The following is a 20,101-nucleotide window of genomic DNA, read 5'->3' as shown; positions in this document are numbered from 1 at the left end:
CCCCTACACCCCCTGGGAGATTTCCAAGGGTAGTCTAGAAGCCCAGTGCGCTACCCATGGCATAGAAGTTAGCACTCAGGGGGACTTCCTAAAGAACAGCCGGGGGCGTTCTGGACTTGGTGAGAGCAGGTCAGTGGGTAGGGGTCTGAGATGGGGGGTGGTAACGAGGGGCAGGAGGGAGGCAGAGTCTGAAGAAATGTGGAGCCCGAGTGCCACCTAGTGGCTCCCTCCCCTCCACAGACCCAGGCACCAGGCTAGGGTGTTCCCGACCCTCCACAGCACACTCCAAAGAAGGGAACAAGTCGTGTGTGGAAGAAGCAGGGCGCTTGCTTCCGAGCTTTATTTACTCTGCTCCTCAGCCCTCTTTCCGAGGATAAGAATACCGCAATGACCTGGCCTGAGGCTACCCAGCCTGGATGGGAGCCCAGGGTTCCACAGGGGTTCAGTCGGGGCAACAGTGACAGTTGGTGGCTGGGCTCAAGGCTAGGCGTGGGGAGGGGCTGTAGGGCGGGAGGGCTGAGAGTGGGGTCTAGGTTGTGCCCATCCACCGGAGTGGCCACTGCACGCTGTCCCCTGCACTGACAGACCACCTCCAGCGGCAGCGCAGGCAGGGAGGCGAAAGCCCCAAGAGAAGCAGGGTAAGAAGAACACTTCACGCTTGGGGAACAGCTGCCTCCAAAGCTAACAAAACCCCGGGGCAAGTCTGGGGCTAAGTCTCCAACCAGCAGCTCCAGTGCAGGCTTGCGGGCTCTGTTGTGGTCCTGGGGGCTGCCGCAAACACAGGAGAACAGCTAGCTCTCTGGCTTCAGAATAGCCCCGGCAGGCTCCCCCGGCAGGCAGGCTCCCCCGGCAGGCAGGCTCCCCCGGCAGGCAGGCTCCCCCGGCAGGCCCCTACACACTCAGTCCCCAGGACCTTTAGCGTTTGCATGTATTTGCATAGACAGTTCAGCAGAACCCACTCCGGTCTTTTTGTAGCCAAAGCGGTCCCAGTGCAGGGTCAAGTGCTGTGCTGTCTTCCGTGAAGGACATTCAAGGGCACTAAAGAGCCAAGAGGGACCCACTGGACTGTGGGAACAAAGCTTCTAGAGTCAATTCCAGGGACCTTGCGCTGGGTGCTTGCCAAGGCCCCCCTGCTGCGGCAGGAGCGGGGCTCAGCCATGGTGGTGGGAATGGCGGCCATGTTCTTCCCTGGGCCCCACAACTCTGGGGTTCCAGGAGTGCTTCTCCTTCTTCTTTGACCTGTGGGGAGACGGGGCACGAGGCGGGGCAAGGCCTTTAGGAAACAGAACCACTGAGATGGGAAGGCCCTGTTCTTCCGGAGGAAGCCAAGGCAGGCAGCTGCCACCACTTGCGGACGGGAGAGACCTGGGCTCCCCGGATGGACCCCACTGGGGGAGGCCGGAAGGGGCCCTGTAGGCACGGGCAAGGTGGGAAAAGGGGGCCCCAGCTCTAAAGGGGACCCCTCAGGACTGCTGTAGTCCTTCACGGGAAGACAGGGAATGTACGTAGAAGCCTTCTCTAAGGCCTCGGATTCAGAAATGAAGAGGACTCCAGCTAGAGACCTCTTCCGTTCAGGGTCCCAGTGCCTCCAAATCCCTCTCAGCTATTAACACCCCGCCCGCCCACCCACCCCCAGATTCCCACCTCTTCTTCAGCGCCTTGTCTCCAAAGAAGTGGCTGAAGATGAAATCCTCAAAGTCATCCACTTCGTCGTCATCACCCATCTGTTTTATTGCCACTTCCTCCAGGCTGTCCTCCAGGGCATCCACAAAGTCCCGGAAGCGAAGGCGGTCATGCCTGAAGAGGCCATCTTCTCCAAAGTAGGCGGGTGAGAGGGGCAGCACTTTGGTCAGTGGCCCAGCCCAGGGCAGCCTCGCCAAGTAGGCTCTCAGCACAGAGGCCAGCTCCTGCTGCCTCACGGGGGCCAGCTCTGTGCCAAAGAAGGCCAGGCCCTCCTGCCGGGCACAGTCGGCTACCCCTGAGCAGCCCTGAGGGGGCCTGTACCTGCGCCTCAGCAGCTCCTCCCAGGAGGACAGGGGGTCAGGGCCGCTGTCTTTCCCCCAAGATCGCTTCTGCCTTTCTCCAGAGTGGGTGTTCCCACTCTTCGTAGGGTGTGCCTTGGGGTCCTGCCGCTTGCCGTCTTTTCTGTTCCCCAGGTCTTCTACCCTCGGCTTCTCCGCCTCCTTCCACCCCGCGGCTGGTTCCCCGTCCTCATCCCTCCAGCTCTTCCTCCTCTCCCGGCCGGCTTCCTCCTTCCTATGCTTCCAGTGCTCAGCCTTCTGGTCCCTCGGCCCACCATGCCACATCTCCCTTCTACTCCGCTCCCTGGAATTCTGGAAGTGGGGCTTCTTCTGGTACCAGGCCCCCGAGTCGTTGGCAGGAACGCCCGTGTCCCGACCCCAGTCCTCCAGGCCCTGCAAAGTCTGGGCCAGCATGTGGCCAAGTTCGGCCAGGCCAGCACGAGCTGGGGCTCCTCGGCCAGCGTTCTGCAAGCCCCTCTGCAGGTCACGATGCACAGACCCCAGCAGCCGCCACTGCCTCTGCAGCTCCTGCCTCAGGGCCTGGGCCTCAGCCTCCAGCCGCTTCTGCTGCTCTGATAAGCTGGGGTCTGGCTCCTGTCCCTTGGGGGCTCTGTCACCTGGGCCTCCACCCCAGCTGAGACACACACCGTCGACGCCCCGGACACAGTTAGCCTCTAGGCCTTGGAGTCGGGCCCTTAGCTGCTGCAGTTCTGACTCTAGGACCTGGTGGGAGGTCTTGCCCTGCTGCAGGGCCTCCCGGAGCCGGGCATTCTCCTCCTCCAGCCCTTGGGGCTGGTGCAGCAGGCTCTGAAGCTCTTCTTTCTGAGCCTAGAATGTAGTTAGGGACAGAAGAAAACAGGGGTCCTTGTCAGGGCGAGCACAAGGCCTTCCACCCCGATTCTCTTCTATTAGAGTGGGCGGGAGCTAGTTCTGTTGGTAGAGAGCCTGCTTAGCGTATGCAAGGCCCTGGACTCGAGCCCCAGTGCCCGCCTTGGACAGCCAGATGGGGTCCCCCTCTTCTCCACCCCTAACCTGAGCCAGGTCCTGAGGCGGTCGAATCCCGGCATCTATGGCGTTCCAGAAGCACATACTTTTTAGACCCACCAGAGCCCATGTCTAGCCTTCCCGGTTTCATGTCCACTTCCCAGATCTAGGCAGGCACTGTCCATTGAGCCCAGCACTTGGCACGAGCCGTGGCATGTTCTTCAAATGCTCCAGGAAGATCACCGCCACCAATCAGAGGTGACTGGCCAGGTAAACAAGTACACCAGCCCCGACAGCCCTCAGCATGAGGGAGGTAAACAGACCAAGACACCCTGAGGACCGGCCGACCGACCGACCGACCTCGGTAAAGGTGAGGCTCAAGGGTCAGAAGAGAAGGGAAAACTCCTCCTGGGGGAGCCCCACTAGGACATATGCCGGGTGAAGGTGGCCAGATGCACCCCCTCCCTCCCTCTTGCTAGGGCCCACCTGCAGCTGGGCCTGCAGCAGCCGGATATCCTGGTTCTCCTTGGCCAGCTTGTCCAGCAGAAGCCCCATGCTCTGCAGGCTGGGGCTACTGTCCGGTGGTACCGAGGCCTGCCGCTGCTCTAGCTCATCCTGAGGGCAGAAGAGCAGCCACTTCATGCTCCCTCCCCGGCAGAAGCAACCCAGCTTCTCCCTACCAGGCACCCCCACAGAACCCATACATACCTGCCTGTTCCCTACAGTATGCACCAACTCAGTCTCTGGCTCAGTATCGGGAAAGACCTGCAGCTCTGCTTCCTCCATGGGCCCTGTGGGTAAGTGAGCCTCTGAATCCAGTCCCTGGATCCAGAGAGCCCATCACCCCTCTCCCTGAACACACCCCAAGGCTCACAGGTCTGCTGAGCTAAAGGGAGGAAAGTCACCCTGAACAGGTGACAAGGTCAACAACCAGGAAATAATAGGCAACCCTGAACACCTTACCTGAGGACCACTCCCCATACAGACTCCCATTAGCACCAACACAGAAAGCAAGCCAGGGCCTCTGCCTACTCACCAGTCTCAGGCTCCAAAAGCGTACCTGAAGACGAAAACAGTCTGAGGAGGCTCCCGGGGAAGCAGGGAGAGGTAAGGACAGGCCGGGGCAGCAAGGCGGGGCCAAAGGACCGAGTGGAGGCCCTAGCCAGGAGTACTCCTCACCAGAGAACAGGAGGATGCCCAGGCCCAGAAGAACCAGGGTCCCCAGGAGACACATGTTGAGGGAGATGCCCAGCTCGCCTCCTGCACCCTCGCCCTTGGCCTGGTCCTCCACGTCCACAGGTATCACGGGTTGGGGTGGGCCGGGCTCCCGGCCCCTCCGTCTCCGCAGACCCTCTACATCCACGTCGGTGTCTTCATCACTGCTGGAGCAGTGGCGGTCTTTCCAAACTGAAGGGAGAGGAGGGGACCCGGCAGTGAGGTAAGTGGAGACAAGCACCCGGGGGTGTGGTAAAGAGAAGGCAGACACAGGGAACCCCAGCCCTGACCACGGAGAAGTTGCATGAAGACTGCCCGGTTAAGCCTAGGTACTGACTGACTGCCCTGTCCAGGCTAGAGCCACTTCCGTCCCAAAGGCGTCCTGCTCCTTCCAGGATCCATCTTTCCTAGTGTGGCCCCACCTCTGGTTCAGGGAGAGGCATGCTGCTGCCCGACTAACCTCAGTCTTCCCCCTCCACCCCACATCAGACGGTTGGACGGTTCTCCGCTTCACAGCCTCCATAATCCACTCTCTTCACAGGCCCTATGGTCTCTGCCTTAGTCCTTAGGTCCAACCTCCGTCAGACTCCGGCAGCTGCCCCCTAATGGCCCGGGCCCCAACCTCTTCCTTCCCTGGCCATCTTCCACAGATGGAGGGCAGGGGGAGGGTGTGTCTCCGGTTACCTCTGCCCCTGCCTTGGGCAGACCTTGGCCTAGGCCCACTCTTTCGCTGACGCCAAAGCTTTGGAATGTTTTCTCCTGACCTACTCTATGGTCAAGACTCTTCTCAAATGGCACCTCCAACTATGTCCCTGCCTCTCCCTCTTTCTTTTTTTGTTTTGTTTTGGGGTGGGTTGGGGGGAGGTGTTTCGAGACGGAGCTTCTCTGTGTGTAGCCCTGGCTGTCCTGGATCTCACTCTGTAGACCAGGCTGGCCTCGAACTCACAGAGATCCGCCTGGCTCTGCCTCCCGAGTGCTGGGATTAAAGGTGTGCGCCACCACCTCCCGGCAACCTTTCCTCATTCTCGCCCACCCCTTACTAATCTGTCTCCCCCGAACTCCTTCCGGAACTGCTGAGTTATGAGTCCTTCTGGTCCCTTCTACTCTGTTCTCTGGCTCAGTTCACTGAGTTTCTCAGAAAGTCTGAGCCTCCCGCCTCCCCTCATCGTGGGTCCGTAGCCCGCAGGAGGAAAGGAAATGAAGGGTATAGGTATGTTCAAGTCAGCGGTTCTCAAGCTGGGGGCTGCAACCCCTTTGGGGTCAAATGACCTCTGCCCAGGCATATCATATATCCTGCATATCAGATCTTTACATTAGGGTTCATAACAGTAGCGAAATTACAGTTCTGAAGTAGCAATGAAATAATTTTATAGCCAGGTGGTGGTGGTGCTGTCCTTTAATCCCAGCACTCAGGAGGCAGAGGCAAATCCGAGGCCAGCCTGGTCTACAGAGAGAGTTCTAGAACAGCCAGGGCTACATAGAGAAACCCAAGTCTCAAAAAAAAAATTATGGTTGGGGGTCCCCACAACATGAGGAACTGTATTAAAGGGCTGCAGCATTGGGAAGGCTGAGAACCACTGTTCTGGAAGTAAGGAGAGAGGACATAATCAAGCAGATACAGGCCACCATTCAAGCTCTTAACTCCTCTGAGCGTCTGTGTCCTCAGGGGTGGTGATGAGGAAAGAGAGCAGGAGATGCCAAGTTCAGGGCCTGGGCCCTTCATGTGCTCAGTAGTGAGGCCTGCCCCTTCTCCTACACTTTCGACTTATTTATTAAATCTTTGATAGGTGTTTACTTTATCAAATGTATGAATGTTTTGCCTGTGTGTCTGTGCACCGTGTGCATGCGATGGAGGTCGGAAGGGGGCATCAGGTCCTCGGGAACTGGAGTTAGAGAGGGTCATGAGCTGCCATGCGGGGGCCGGAATCGAACGCAGGTCCTCTGGCAGGGCAGCCAGTGCTCCCAACTGCTGAGCCCTCCCTCCACCCCCCTCCCATGCTTTCTAAAAGGGGAGAAACGAGAGGCGAGAAGGGCCCTGACCTGCTCTGGGACTGGAGGGCAGGCTCTGTGGAGGGCTCTCACTCTCCAGGTCCTGTGTGTCTGGTCTCCGGCTTGTCGCCCCAGGGGTCGCCTGCAAATCTTCCTGGCTGGGTGTGTCTCCGGGAGGCTCCATCCCATGACCATCACATCCCAGCGTGCCCTGATCGGGATACGGCTATGAGAAGAGCTCTTCCCACTCTCTTCCCAGCCCCAGCAAAGTACCTTACCTTGACCCCGGTCTCCTCGGGCACAGTAGCACTTGCATTCTGGGAACCTTCCGTTTGGGAAAGCATCCCTGTGACTGAAGAGAAAGCCCAAAAAGAAGCCACAGCCCTGAACTTTCCTTCACAGTAGCCTTCTGGCCCCCACAGGCCCCAACCACTGTGGAGTGTGGCAGCTCATAAACCAAGACCAGCAAGCAAATAGTCCTTCCCCCAACTAAAAAAGAAGGCCCCCTCACAGGATCGTTTATGTCCAATCCCCCACAAGGCCCCATTACCTTCTTCATTTAAGGTCCCAGCTAGTTCTTCGTCCTCTGCCTTGGAGGGGTCCGAAAGGGCCTGGGAGGCTCCCTCAGATTCTGGGTCCATCCTGGGTTCTGGGCCCAGAGTCTCCACAGGTAGGTTCTATCGGGAGGGAGGTAAGCTCTAGGATCCTTTGTCGGGACATCAGGACAAAACCAGGAGCAGGGATGCCCCGATGGGAGACGAGGGGCTAGCTGCCCTCAGGCACCTCTGCCCAGGTCTCAAACACTATGGCCTGTGCCGGAGGTGGTGGCGCACACCTTTAATCCCAGGGAGGCAGAGACAGGCGGATCTCTGTGAGTTCGAGGCCAGCCTGGTCTACAGAGTGAGTTAGTTCCAGGACAGGCACCAAAACTACACAGAGAAACCCTGTCTGGAAATATCAAAAGAAAACTATGGCCCATGCCACTGAGGAGCCCTATCCAAAGTCTCCCTTCCACTCAGCAGCTCCCTCACCTTCCTCACTGCTCCCGAGGCCAGGTTTCTGTGAAATCACAGCCGTGAGCAAGGATCCGGGACCAGGGGATCAGCCCAGCAGTCAGTCCCTGAGGGAGGTCAATGGTACTGGGGGTCCCTGCCCCTGCCCTCCCCTCCAGCCAACAACTCAACCCAGGTCACCGTTACGGTCTCCCTGGTCCCCCCAAAGCTGTCCTCTCCTCTGCCTGACCACATAGCCGTCTTCTGAGTTCTCTGGCCTTTCCCTTGTCCCACACTCCCCGGACGGCCCTCTCTCAACAGCTATTGGCAGAAGCCCAACCACCCCCCCACCCCTACCCCCACCTCACCCCACCCCCCGCTGCAGGCGGCCTGACCCCGACTCTTTAGCTCTGACTACTCAGCTTGGCCAACTTTTCTCTGCACATAACTCCTTGGCAGCTTGCCACCTGCCCACCCCAGCTAGAGCTCTACTCTTCTCCAGGAATAATTCTTTGTTTTCATCTCTCTCTCTCTCTCTCTCTCTCTCTCTCTCTCTCTCTCTCTCTAATATCTCTTTCTCTGTGCAGGCACACGCACATACCACAGTATGAGTGTGGAGGCAAGAAGTCAACCTCAGTGAGGTGCTGCGACGCACGCCTTTAATCCCAGCACTCAGGCAGAGGCAGGCGGATCTCTGCAAATTTCAGGCCAGCCTGGTCCACACAGCAGGTTCCAGGACAGTCAGGGCTATACGGCAAGACCTTGTCTCAAAGAAAAGGGCTAACTTCGCTGTCAGCCCTCACCTTCCATCTCTTTTGAGACGAATCTCTTGACTCTTCTGCTATATTTGCAGACTAGCTGGACCTCAGACTTCTTAGGAGTCTCCTGTTTCCAACTCCCAGCTCATCACAGGAGCACCAAGATTACAAACCTGTACGACCATATCCAGTGTTCCTGGGTTTTGGGGAATCTGAACTCGGGGTCTCATGTTTATGTGCCAAGTGTTTTACCCACTGAGCCATCTCCCCCAACCCTCCAAAAATGAACAGATGAGAGAGGGGGAGGGGGCAGGGCATCTCTGCATAGCCCGGGCTGTCCTGGAACTCACTCTGTAGACCAGGCTGGCCTCAGACTCACAGAGAGCCACCTGCCTCTGCCTCCTGAGGGCTGTGATTAAAGGTATGCACCACCATACCTAGCTCAAGAATAATTTTGACCTCGGTATATTTCTTTGCAATTTACAAACCACACTTTTCTCAGGGTCACCCCTGCAAGGCAGGGATTACAATTCTGGTTTATAACGGAGGACTGACGGGTGAAACTCTTGGCCCAGGTTCCCAGCTGTCAACAACGGCGCCATGACGGGAGACCAGGACGGACTGAGCACAGAGCCTATTTTAATCCCTGCCAGTGAGCACTAGTCCAGTGTTGTGTCCCAGGGTCATTGCTGAGGTCAACTCCTCATCCCCAGCTGGGCTCCTAAAGGCTACCCCAAACTCAACATGTTCTGTGGCCTCTCTAGCTACTCTCTCTTTTTTATTGTTATTTATTTGTAGTTAACTTGTTGATAGAAGGTTTCCTGTATCCTGAACTTGCTATGTAGCCAAGGACAACCCTGAACATCCTGAGCCTCCTGCCTCCATCTCCCAAGCAGCGGGATCACAGCTTGCTCCGCTATGCCCAGTTCCTCCGAGTGGTTCTAAGGAAGTCTCTCAGATCCCTTTGACACATCCTCATCATACCTCTCTAGATTCTAGTTCCCAGCCCACCAGCCCTTCTCCCTTCTTGGCGGCATCAGGAGCCTCTGGTTTCCTACCCTCCCCAAATGCCACCTGGAAGGCTGAAAGGGCTTTACAAGCACTATCCCTGTTCCCAGCCAGCCACACAAAGGCTCGATCGCCTGCGGATGACACTGAGTGTCGGGCTCCTCTCCAGCCCAGCAGCTCTACACTGTCCGCTCATCAGATGACACCTGTCCTGGCTAATTTTATGTCAACCTGACACAGGCTAGAGTCATCTGGGAGGAAAGAACCCCACTGAGAAGACGCCTCCATAAGATCAGACTGTACTCAAGCCCAGGAAGCATTTTATTAATTAGTGATTGATGTGGGAGGATCCAGCCCATGGTGGGTGGTGCCATCCCTGGGCTGGTGGCCCTGCGTTCTATAAGAAAGCAGGCTGAGAAGCCATGGAGAGCAAGCCAGTAAGCAGCTCCCCTCCATGGCCTCTGCATCAGCTCCTGCCTCCAGGATCCTGCCCTGACTTCCCTCAGTGACGGACTGTTACCTGAAGTATAAGCTGACATAAATCCTTTTGTCCCAAGTTGCCTTGGTCATGGTGTTTCATCACAGCCACAGTAACCCTAAGACAACACCTGATGCTTCATCAGGCCCTTTGAGCCTCTTCTGGGGTTCTAGGCTCTAGCTCGCAGCATTCCAACATGGATTACAGTAGGTCTCCACCTTACCCTAAGGCTCTTCGGTCTCCACATGGCTCTCTCTGTCACCTCATGAGCTCACTCTTGCTGGTCTCACACCAGAAGTCCCTTTCTTCTCTCAGCTTACCCATCTGGGCCCCTCTTCCCAGGGGTGGCTGAAACCCCAACACCAGAGCTCTGTGCCAGGTCTCCTCCCTGCCACTGGAGCCCCACAAGAGCCAACAGGGACCACAGATGATCGTCAGGACCGAGAGAACAGGACAGATCCAGAAAGCAGTGCCGGGACCCAGACCAACCCAAGAATTTCTCAGAGGTCCTGACTTGGCAAGGTTGTCGAGGGCTGGAACCAGTGCCTCGGAGGAGTCAAGGTTGCATTCTTGTGACCTGACTCTTCCCGCTAGACTGTGGTTATCAACCCGAAGGCTGAGGTAGCCTGTGTTCTTTGCTAACATTGTCTGGTTTAGCTCGCTGCTGACCTTGGCCATTTTCCCTTGGAAATAGTATGTAAGATGCTGTACTTAAGAAACTTGCTTGGCATAAGTCATCAGCTACGGAAGACCTCCTGGTCCCAGCTATTGCTCTTGTCTTCTTTATTCCTCAATCCCCAGTACTCCCACTCAGGACCATTACTCCTGCAGGTTCGGGTCAAATCAGTCCACCCTGTAGGGGTTCCCCCCTCCCCTGTAGCTCCCAGGTCCACTGTCCCTACCTCAGAGCCAGCAAGCACCCAGGTATTATCTGAGTCTGGGCAGGAAGAAGTCATCGTGGTAGTGGTCCAGGGTTGGCAGAGTGGCCACCTGCAGAGAAAAGCTCTCTTAAGAATGGGAGTTCCTGGGCTGGAGAGCCGGCTCAGCGGTTAAGAGCACTGGCTGCTCTTCCCGAGGACCCAGGTTTAATTCCTAGCACCCACATGGCCGCTCACAACTGTCTGTAACTCCAGTTCCAGGGGATCTGACACCTTCACACAGACACACAGGCAGGTGAGACACCAATGCACATCAAATAAAAATAAATCAGGCCGGGCGGTGGTGGCGCACGTCTTTAATCCCAGCACTCGGGAGGCATAGGCAGGCAGATCTCTGTGAGTTCGAGGCCAGCCTGGTCTACAGAGCGAGATCCACGAAAGACACAAAACTACACAGAGAAACCCTGTCTCGAAAAACCAAAAAAAAAAAAAATAAAATAAAATAAATCAAAAAAATTAAAAAAAAAAAAAGAACAAGGAGGAGGAAGAGGAGGGAGTCCCCATCGGGGAGGCAGACAGCAGGCAGCAGCGGCATGGCTCCAGGCATCAAAAGCTGGGCAGGTGCCTCCACAACCCAGGCCAGTTCAGTCCTGCCCGGATCCCATGCTTTCCTGTTGGGATTCACCTTGCTAAAAGCCACAAGGAAGCTGCCTCTTCCAAGATCCACAGGGCCTTGGGCAACTGCATTGACCTTGAAAGGTCAAAGAGGCCAAAGGCTGAGAAGTCCAACCCCCTGGTGTTCTGGCCAAGGGGAGGAATCTCAGAGAGGCTGACTGAAGAGAGTGGGAAACGCCCCAGGTCCCGTTCACAATACCTGGGTCCGCCATGGTCCCTAGAGTCCTCCCACAGAGCCCAAGAGAAGGCCCAGCAGCCTTCTTAAGAGCTCCAGTACCTATCCACCATCGGTTCTCCGCACAGTCTGGTGTAGGGCAGTGGTTCTCAACCTGTGGGGTGTGACCCCTCTACCGGCTATGTGCATCACATTTCCTAACAGTAGCAGAATTACAGTTATGAAGTAGCAACAAAATCATTTTATGGTTGGGGGTCACCCACAACATGAGGAACTGTTATTAAAGGGTCTCAGCGTTAGGGAACCACCGGTTTAGGGGATCCTCAGCACGGGCTGTGCAAGGCTCAGCTAAGATTGCCATCTTAGCTGAAGTGAGTGGCATCGGCCAGGCAGGAAGCTCTCTAATACTCCAGGCCTGGCAGAGCTATGTCCACCTGGATGTACATTTAGTCAGTCACTCTCCTTCTCGCCCTCTCTCCGCCTTAAACTCTGCAGTCTGATCTCAGGATCTTGAAAGTGACTGAGAAGAGGGATTTGTGGGGATTACCATTCATAAATCACGTTAAAATTTGCAACAAAAAGCGGGGGGTGGGGGGGTGGGGGGGACTCTTGCTAATCAGTTTGGAGGGCAGCTGGGGTTAAGGTATCACCCCCCCTTCCCAAGCCAAGCTTAAAGCAAGGCTGTGCCCCTGGGCTAGGGATCAGGAGTGACGACGGAGTGACAGACAGGCTGACCCACAGAGCCCTGGACTGTGGTCAGAGAGAGATGAGGAACCGCGTCCCCCGGGCAGAAAAGGCAGACCGTGAAGAGGCTATACCGCAGCACTGAGAAGGGGACCTGGGGTGGGGGAGCCTGGCAGCTCTACCTTCAAAACCAGCTAAATGCTCCCTCTCCACTCCAGCTGGGTTTAAGTCCTTCATGATCACCTTAAAAAGCCCCGCGGCTCTTGCCAGTCAAGATTCAAGTCCAAGACAGGTAAAGGACATCTGATGGTGTCTCCTAGACACTAGCACCCATCCCACAGGGAGACAGAATGATTGCAATGACTTCCCTATACCAGGTCCGAAAAACCAACGTCCCCACGCCCCCCTTCCTCTGGGGACAGCCACACGGCCATTCTTGTTCGGCCTTCCGTCCTCAGCCCCTCCCTCTGCTGTCCTGACACACGTCCCATCCCCAGCTGCTGGGTGTGACTGTTAACAGGTGGCCGGCAGCAAGGAAGGAAGTGGCAGCCGCTCGAGCAGAAGTCCCGGTTTATCCCTGGCTGTTTACAGCCTGCTCAGGTCCTCCAGAACTAAGCGCCATGGCAACCAGGGTGATGTCAGACTCACCGTCTCCACGGAAACCAGCAGTGGTATGGTATTTGGGTCAACAAGACAAACCTTCTCAAACCTAAGCAGGGGACTTCCTGGAACCCCTGCACGCAGGGTCCCAAACCCTGATACCAAAAAGCATCGCTGCTCTCCCCGGCCCGGCCCGTACACCGATGCCTTATTAGGAAGCTCTCTAGGAGACTGTGCCGCGGCTCAGCTGCCATCTTTCCCAGCTGCATCTTGCAGGGCTCTTTGACCTCTAGGAAGAAACCCTGCTGTCCCCCCTTTTCGCCCAGGCAGGATTCAACAAGAACACCTTGTCAGCGCCGTCGCTGGCTTGTGCTGTTTCTAAAACACCGCTCAAGGGGGAGTGCTCCCACACTGCCCAAAGCTGTAAAGTCCTGGTTCGGTACACACTTCCCTCTAACAGCCTTCTCTGACCTTTAAAGAGAAGGACCTGGGGCCACAAGAACCTGCCTGAGTTCCTCCTTCAGGATCATCCACCCCTTCCTTCCCCGCCCTCAGGTCCCGGGTTAGGCAGTGTGTGGACGCCGCCGGGGTGCCGATTCCTTTTCTACAGCTCTGCCCTCCTTTGTGATCTGGGGATAAAGTGTGTGGGGGGGATCTGCCGGCCCACCCCCAGCTAGGGCTTTACCTGACTCTCGCTTCAGTCTTCAGCTTAACTTGTAGTAACCTCCCCAGGTTTCCAGCCCAGGACAGAAAAGAAGAAAAAAAAAAAAAAAAGCGGGGAGTCACGTGGCTGGTGTTTGACCAGTGAAAAGTCGACGTCCCCGCAGGGGGTGGGGGTGGGGGTAACTTTTGACCAATAAAAACTGGACTTGACCTCCCAAGGAGGGGAAAGAAGATCTGCGCAGTACTTCCCCCGGTTTATGTCTTGGTGGGGGACTGTGGTCCCCAGCAAGCTAAAATTTCTTTTTTTTTGGGGGGGGGACCTCCCCACTTTTCGAAATGTTTAGTGTCTAGTAGGAAGACCTAAGACTGAAAGGTGCTGCCTGATGAGACCGCAAGGGCCGGGTGCCATGGTGGCTCCAGGATGGACAGAGACAGCTGGGGGGTGGGGGATGGGGTGCGGTGCAAGTTGTGGGTTCAGAAATAGCCCTCCTGCCGGCAGGCTGAGGGTGCCACTGCTTTGAAAATGGAGAAAGGCTCGTGGGAGGCCGAGACAGGTTATCTTCATGAGTTCGAGATCAGCCAGATCCACGTAGTGAGTTTCAGGCCCGCTAGGGCTACAGAGTGAGATCCCGCCTCACAACCAAACAACAAAAGAGCAGCCGGTGGATGGCTCAGTGGCATAAAACCTCCACAGGCGCGCTGTGCACGTGCCTGCCCTCATCACATCATACACCAACAAAGGTAATTTAAAAAAAAAGAGGTGGTGCTATAACCCCAGCACTAGGGAGGCTGAAACAGGATGATGATGAAGGCCAGCCTGGGCTACAAAGCAAGACTGTTTCAACAAATCCCAAACTGAATCAAACAAAAGCAATGGAAGAGCCGAGGCAGAAAAATATCCACAAATTAAATTCAGGGCTGGATGTGACTCAGTGGTGGAGCACTGTGATCTCCTGCATGGAAAATGAAACATCTCAACAATTTTAAAAGTTTACGTATATGGCTATTTTACCTGCGTGTCTGTGGTATTAAATCCTCTGGAACTAGAGTTACAGATGGTTGTGAGTTGCCATTGAGTGCTGGGAACTGAATCTGGGTCCTCCGAAAGAACAGCAAGTGTTCTTCATTGCTGCTGGCCATCTCTCCAGCCCCCAAATCAAAAACCCCGACCCCCAAACCCTTGTGTATGGGAGTGGCAGTGCACACACAAGCCGCGGCACACATGGCATCAGAGGACGAGCTGCCAAGTCAGCCCTCGCCTTCCACTAGATGGGTTTTGGGGAACTGAACTCAAGTCCTCAGCTTTGGCCAAAAGTATCTTTTATCTGCTGACCTACCTCCCTGTGTGCCCCCAAAATAAAATACTGAACTAACAAATCTGCTGGAGGTAGGGGTACTGAAAGATGTGGAACTCCTGCTTAAACCCAGAACTCCAGCACCTGGGCCGGAGGCCTTGGCTCCGACTGTCTGGCTTCCAGCCTAGCCCAAGCCTCTCTCCAAAAGCAAGGGTTCCCAGAGCAAGGACGGGAGGTGGAGCAGGGAAACTGGGGGCCTCCCGAGCTGTCTACAGCAGCTGGGGGGGGGGGGCGATGGAGAGCAGGGACATCCTCCTAGCCATGACACCGATTCAACAGATTAACAAGGGAGTCCTTGTTTGGATTTTCAAGTCATTTTATTAGTCCAACCATATAAAAAAAAGATCCTGTAACCACATCTCTGCCAAGCCACTTTCTTCCAAAAAGTAGTGGAGAGGAACAGGGGGATGGAACCTCCCCGGAGCGGTTTACAAACCATGGAGACAACACACAAGTGACAACAGGTGACAGAGGCGAACAGAACCACGACACAACACGGAGCAGAGGCTGGCACATAGGAAGTCTAGGAGTTGGGGGGGGCACAGTAAGAAGCAGGTCCACCCGCTTCCTCTTCAGCCTCAAAGGCTGTCAACTCCACCAGTGTCTTCTCTTTCCACGTGCGGAGAAGTGGGGCGGGGCTTAGAGGGTCTTCCTTACCATGCCTAGTGCCGGCAGGGAGATCTCTCCCCAGAGGGCCACACCCAAGCTTGCTGTCCTCACCCATATGAGGAACGGGCACATGGGCTAGCTGGAAAGAGGTAAGAGAAGCTGAGGGGGGCTCCTGACCAGGCCTCAGTCCCATCACTGGTGGGGAATGCTACAAAAATAAAAATAAACCAAGCCTGGTTGCTTTATCACCAGGCCCAGGCGATACCACAGGATGAAAAGGGGCAAAGCAGAAAAATTCAGGTTCTTTTAGCTATTAGTACCATGGCTTTGAGGATCCTGCTGCCCAGCCCCATCCCCACAAAGCCACAGCAGGGCCTCACTTGGATCCTTTCATCAGGGAAGGAATGAGGTATAAGGGCTTTACGCCTTTCCAGACTTTCTCCTGAGAGAGGAAAAGAGGGCACCAAGAGCTGAAGAACAGCACTATCATAATGTGCGGGGAGAGAGGGGGGTTATGTCTCCAGTCCAGACTTCCAGGGGAGCCAATCTTCCAATATTCTGGTCAGTCAAACCATATAACCCAACTTTTGGCAAAAACATGGTCACCGAGAGAAGCCCAAGAGAAGCTGAGAAAGGACCAGCGACTTTGGTGTGAGGAAGATGTCTCCTCAGCCTCTCTTATCTCCGGGACCTCTGCTTCTTCTAAGGAATTTGGCGCTCTGAGGAGAAAGGAATGAGGAGGGTCCAGGGGAAGCAAGGGGAGAGAGAAAAGAGAGAGAAAGATCCCCGTTTGTTTCCAGAACCCATAAAAGGGAGTGAAGAAACCTTGAACACGTGACTCCAAAAGCTACAGCTGGAGCCGTGGGGCTACCTAGGTATCGTAGGCACGGGCGTTAGGGTCATCTGTCATCTGCGCACAGGACACTCTTGCCGCCTGGAGCGTCCTCCGGCCCCTTTCCTCCTGTCGTCTCCAGCCAGACTCTAGGACTCTGCTCAGCAGAGCCTCAGCCTCCTGGATCTCAACGCGCAAGTTCCCAGAAAAAAACGGCAATCTAGGCTCTTCCGCCTGCACGCCTCAGTTCCGCGTCTGCTTCCGGGAACCATGTTTCTGCTCCATGGGGATGGGAAGCCAGTGGAAAACGAGGAGCGAGAGCCACGTAATTACTCTGCAAGAGCGCGGTGAGAAATGTGCACTTCCCCGAGCCACAGCCCTGGCGTCGTCACCCATCGTTAGCAGCCACCAACTGCCCCATGCCCTCCCGGATGTAGACGGACTGGATCTCCTTGGTCTTGAGGCAGAGGTCGCAGGCCCAGACCGCAGAGGCCTCGGTGGTTAGCAGCCCGTAGGCGCTCTCGGTCATACCGGTGCACTCTCGGTGAAACCATTTCTGGCAGGAGGCCTCACACAAGATGGCATCCTGGTCATCGTTCACCTCACTCCGACAGGCCCCGCAAGGGTACACCAGGCCCGGGGGAGGCTGCGGCCCCGAGCCTCCGCCTGCCTTGCCAGGGGGCGCCAGACTGTTGGCATCGGGAGTGCCTCCACCTCGACCACTGCTGCTGGGGGGGAAACTAGGTTGGTTCCCGTTAACAGCTGCGGCGGGGGAGCCCGAGTGGGGCTCCTGGGGGAAAGCAGTGGGAGCAGGTGGATTCAAGGGCTTTCCCCCATCCTCACCACCGGGGCCAGGAAAACCAGGGTCTGGACCAGGGAAGGGACTTGTGTTGGGAGGCAGGCTGGGGAGTCCCTGACCAGGTCTCTGAAGAGAAGGACCAAAAGGCGCTCCCGGCTGGGCAAAGCGTTGGGGGAGAGGAGGAGGACCCAGCTCCCCTCGGGGAGGCTGTCCCATGGTGGGCGAGATCATGGGACCAAATCCCCCCACTGGGCCCGGCATCATCTGCCCACCAGGTGGGCTAAAGTTTTGGCCCAGAGACTGGTTGAAAGGTTGACTGGGAAAGTTCATGTTGCCGGGGGGTGGATAGCCAGGGCCCTGGGGAGGCATATTAAAAGCTGGGCCCATAGGGTTGGGAGGGAAAGGAGGGGGCTGTCGACGAAGTGGCTGGGGACCCCCTCCTCCTCCAGTGCCATAGCCTGGGGGTACCTGGCCCGCCATGCCCCCCTGTACACGAAAGCCTCCAAAGGGCACAGGACTGCCAAGGAATGGAGGGCCTGCACCCCCCACCTTAGGGGCTCCGAAGTCATCCTCAAAGGGGTTGGAAGCAACCAGATGATCCACCATGGGAGTTGGGGGCGGTGCAAACTCCGTCAGATGCGAGTATGCAGGACCCTAGTGCAAAAGGAGGAAGATGTGAGGAGACACGGGGCCACGCTGGGAGAGCACCACAAACACCATACTCTTCCAAGACTGGCACAGCTCACATCCGAAACTGTGACAGACCCTGGAACGTGACAGAGGGTAGAGGGTGGGGCCCACAGCGCAAGAGCACTGTTCTCAAAAAGCACAACAAAACACAGGCACACGGGGCTGGAGAGACAGCTCAGTGGTTAAGAGCATGAGTTTGATCCCCGGCACCCACGGTGGAGGGCTCAACAGCCTCCAACTCCAGCTCCAGAGGAATCACAGCCTGGCTTCTTTCACTCACTCACAAGGACACACACAGAGACCCATATGCATAATTAAACACAGTAAGATTTTATATATATAAAAATAAAATCACACCAAAAGCCAGGTCTGACCCCAAAGCAGTTGACACCTCCCTCCCCACCCTTTGAGATATATATAACCCAGGCTGTACATAAGCTCAGTTTGTAGCTGAGGATAAACTTGAAATTCTCATCATCACCACTGGGCGGTGGTGGCGCATGCCTTTAATCCCAGCACTTGGAAGGCAGAGGCAGGTGGATCTCTGTGAGTTTGAGGCCAGCCTGGGATACAGAGTGAGTTCCAGGACAGGCACCAAAGCTACAAAGAGAAACCCTGTCTCAAAAAACAAAACAAACAAACAAAATTCTCATTATCCCCATTCTCCTGCCTCAATCTTTGGGGTACTGGGACAGACATGAACCACTAAGTCTGGTTTTTGAGATGCTGGGATTTGAATTCAGGGCTTTGTGCAATCTAGCTAGGCAAGCACTCGATACTGAATATTTAACTTTTTTTTTTTGTTTTGTTTTGGTACTGGGATTAAAGGCGTGCACCACCACACCCGGCTGAATATTTAAGTTTTTTAAAAGTCTCCTATTTTCTCAACTTTTATAACAGGAACAACTGTTAAAGCTCTGTAGCGTTACTACAACACTTAGGAAAGACTCAGCAAGCTGGGCCTGGTGAGACATGCCAGTAATGCTAGCACTTGGGAGGCTGAAGCAGGAGAGCTAAGAGATCAAAGCCAAGCTCAGAACCTTGTCTCAAAAAAAAGTACAGGCTGGAAAGATGGCTCACAGGCTTAAGAGCACTTGATGCTCTTGCACAAGCCCTGGGTTCTGTTCCCAGCACCCGCGTGGTGGCTCACAACTGCCTGTACCTCCAGTTTGGGGGACTCTGATCCTCTCTTCTGGCCTCTAAGGGCACCTGGGACTCATCCTTTGGGTCCCCAGCACTGCAGAAACCCAGTACGGTGACAGACATCTGTAATCCCACTGCCTTGGAAGGAAAAGCAGGAGGATCATGGATCTAAAGTCATCCTTGGCTGCGCAGCAAATCTGAAGTCAGTCTGGCTCACACCAGACAATTGTCTCAAAAAGGGAGAACGAGAAAGGAAAAGGTGAGGCTGGGTTAAATGCTGTCGCTGAGACAGAACTAGGAACCACGAGGGAGAGAGAGAAGAGTATTTCTGCTTTTTCTTTTTCCTGCATCTCCTGGAAATCACAAAGGGGCAGACAGACAGACAAAGTAGGAGGGGCTTCTAGGGACCACTCCCACCGCAGACCCCCATTTACCTGAGTGTTGGACTTTCTTCGTTTCTTTTCAGGGCTCTTCATTTGCAGACCTGGAAGAGCAGCAATAGGCAGACGGAGGCAAGTTTTCCCGAGGTTTCTACCGTCTCCTTCCTCCCAGCCACTCTCCAGACTCTAACTTCCACGTACACTTGCTTACTTATTTAAGAAACAGGGGTGAAATATGAAACATGACTAGTGTGACTACGCTCTCAGCTACACCCTACATCTTCCCTGCAATCAAAGTTACCCGGCTCCAAAACCTCAAGTGATCTGTGACACTTGCCCCCAGCCACTAAGCGTTCTCACCTGAGGCTACCTCCAAGACCCCTAGGCAACCTCCCCATCCCCCCAACCCTTCCATCCGAGGTTCCCGGGTCCCGGGCCTCGACCGCCCCCGCCCCACTCTGCGCTCTCACCGGCCTTGCCCTGCTTCCTCCCGGTGCTGGGCGGCGCGGGGGGCGGTGCGGGGCCGCTGCCTCCCTCCAGCTTGTCCGGTGGGGGCGGCGCCGAGGCGGCCATGGATTGGGGGACCCGAGTCAGCGTCGGTGGGGGATGGAAGCGTCCTCAGGCCGCACCATCGCCCGGAGGGGAGTCAGGGGCAGCGCAGCACCCCCGAGCTGCAGCAAGACCTAGACACGGCGGCGAGGGGGAAGGCGCAGAGCCAGAGCACCAACTGCACGCCTGCTCCAGACTCACCGCCCGCCCGCGGCTACAGCAACCGGAACCGGAACTCCAATGGGTCGCCACCACCAAGCTCCGTGGGGAGGGGAAGATGGGAAGGGCCCAGACGCCGCACCCAGGAAGGCTGGGCCTCGCCACGCCACTCCTCCGAAGTGTAGCTAACACCGCCCGAGCTGGCCTCGCGGCTGTGAGGGGTGCACCGCTCGACAGGGGGCCGGGCGCGCTCCCCGTGGGCCCGGGGGCGGTCCGGACACGCCCCCTCCCACCGTGAGCCAGTCGCCTTCCACTTACGTCCCTACCGCGCAGCCTCACTGCCCCCAAATGCTCGCAGATTCGGTTCCCGTGGACAGGCGCTGGCTCTGAGCCTAATGGGCCTGGCCCAGGTGGGGTCCTCCACCACCTCCCACCGACAGCCCCCATCAATCAGACTTTCTAGAG

General features: G+C 56.2%; 2 protein-coding genes across 7 annotated transcripts; both read right to left on the bottom strand.

The window, feature by feature from the left end:
* Window positions 1-305: 305 nt before the first annotated feature.
* Window positions 306-13,248, bottom strand: Pbxip1 (PBX homeobox interacting protein 1). 4 transcript variants are annotated; one of them, XM_076574453.1, is made up of 11 exons: window positions 13,143-13,248; window positions 10,348-10,435; window positions 6,760-6,886; window positions 6,488-6,555; window positions 6,261-6,420; window positions 4,185-4,412; window positions 4,042-4,065; window positions 3,714-3,796; window positions 3,492-3,620; window positions 1,645-2,849; window positions 306-1,239 (listed from the first exon to the last, which is right to left on the bottom strand). In XM_076574453.1, the coding sequence occupies exons 2-11, from the start codon at window positions 10,399-10,401 to the stop codon at window positions 1,152-1,154; spliced, it is 2,166 nt and encodes a 721-aa protein (XP_076430568.1). In that variant the 5' UTR covers window positions 10,402-10,435; window positions 13,143-13,248; the 3' UTR covers window positions 306-1,151. The 4 variants fall into 4 exon arrangements, with proteins under 4 accessions (XP_076430568.1, XP_076430571.1, XP_015850688.1 ...); XM_076574456.1 differs by having other exon boundaries at window positions 6,488-6,561; window positions 13,143-13,211; XM_015995202.3 differs by lacking the exon at window positions 13,143-13,248 and adding an exon at window positions 12,101-12,465 and having other exon boundaries at window positions 6,488-6,561.
* A 1,522-nt stretch (window positions 13,249-14,770) lies between these two features.
* On the bottom strand, window positions 14,771-19,982 carry Pygo2 (pygopus family PHD finger 2). Of its 3 annotated transcripts, none has more exons than XM_015995209.3 (3): window positions 19,399-19,982; window positions 18,983-19,138; window positions 14,771-17,369 (listed from the first exon to the last, which is right to left on the bottom strand). In XM_015995209.3, the coding sequence occupies exons 2-3, from the start codon at window positions 19,022-19,024 to the stop codon at window positions 16,305-16,307; spliced, it is 1,107 nt and encodes a 368-aa protein (XP_015850695.1). In that variant the 5' UTR covers window positions 19,025-19,138; window positions 19,399-19,982; the 3' UTR covers window positions 14,771-16,304. The 3 variants fall into 3 exon arrangements, with proteins under 3 accessions (XP_015850695.1, XP_006976377.1, XP_015850697.1); XM_006976315.4 differs by having other exon boundaries at window positions 18,983-19,032; XM_015995211.3 differs by having other exon boundaries at window positions 18,983-19,032; window positions 19,679-19,982.
* Window positions 19,983-20,101: the final 119 nt, after the last annotated feature.

The sequence above is a fragment of the Peromyscus maniculatus genome, chromosome 6 (assembly GCF_049852395.1).
Source record: "Peromyscus maniculatus bairdii isolate BWxNUB_F1_BW_parent chromosome 6, HU_Pman_BW_mat_3.1, whole genome shotgun sequence".
Lineage (NCBI taxonomy): Eukaryota > Metazoa > Chordata > Mammalia > Rodentia > Cricetidae > Peromyscus > Peromyscus maniculatus.
This window is presented reverse-complemented; position numbering and strand designations above follow the sequence as displayed.

Excerpts from the sequence above, each read along its gene's own strand:
- Pbxip1 (XM_076574456.1), bottom strand. The coding sequence starts at position 10,401 with ATGACTTCTTCCTGCCCAGACTCAGATAATACCTGGGTGCTTGCTGGC. Across the intron at positions 6,887-10,347 it reads GGGTGCTTGCTGGCTCTGAG|AACCTACCTGTGGAGACTCT; the intron begins GTAGGGACAGTG and ends CCCTCCCGATAG. Across the intron at positions 2,850-3,491 it reads TGCTGCAGGCCCAGCTGCAG|GCTCAGAAAGAAGAGCTTCA; the intron begins GTGGGCCCTAGC and ends ACTACATTCTAG.
- Pygo2 (XM_006976315.4), bottom strand. The coding sequence starts at position 19,501 with ATGGCCGCCTCGGCGCCGCCCCCACCGGACAAGCTGGAGGGAGGCAGC. Across the intron at positions 19,033-19,398 it reads GAGGAAGCAGGGCAAGGCCG|GTCTGCAAATGAAGAGCCCT; the intron begins GTGAGAGCGCAG and ends CTGCTCTTCCAG. Across the intron at positions 17,370-18,982 it reads GAAGAAAGTCCAACACTCAG|GGTCCTGCATACTCGCATCT; the intron begins GTAAATGGGGGT and ends CTTTTGCACTAG.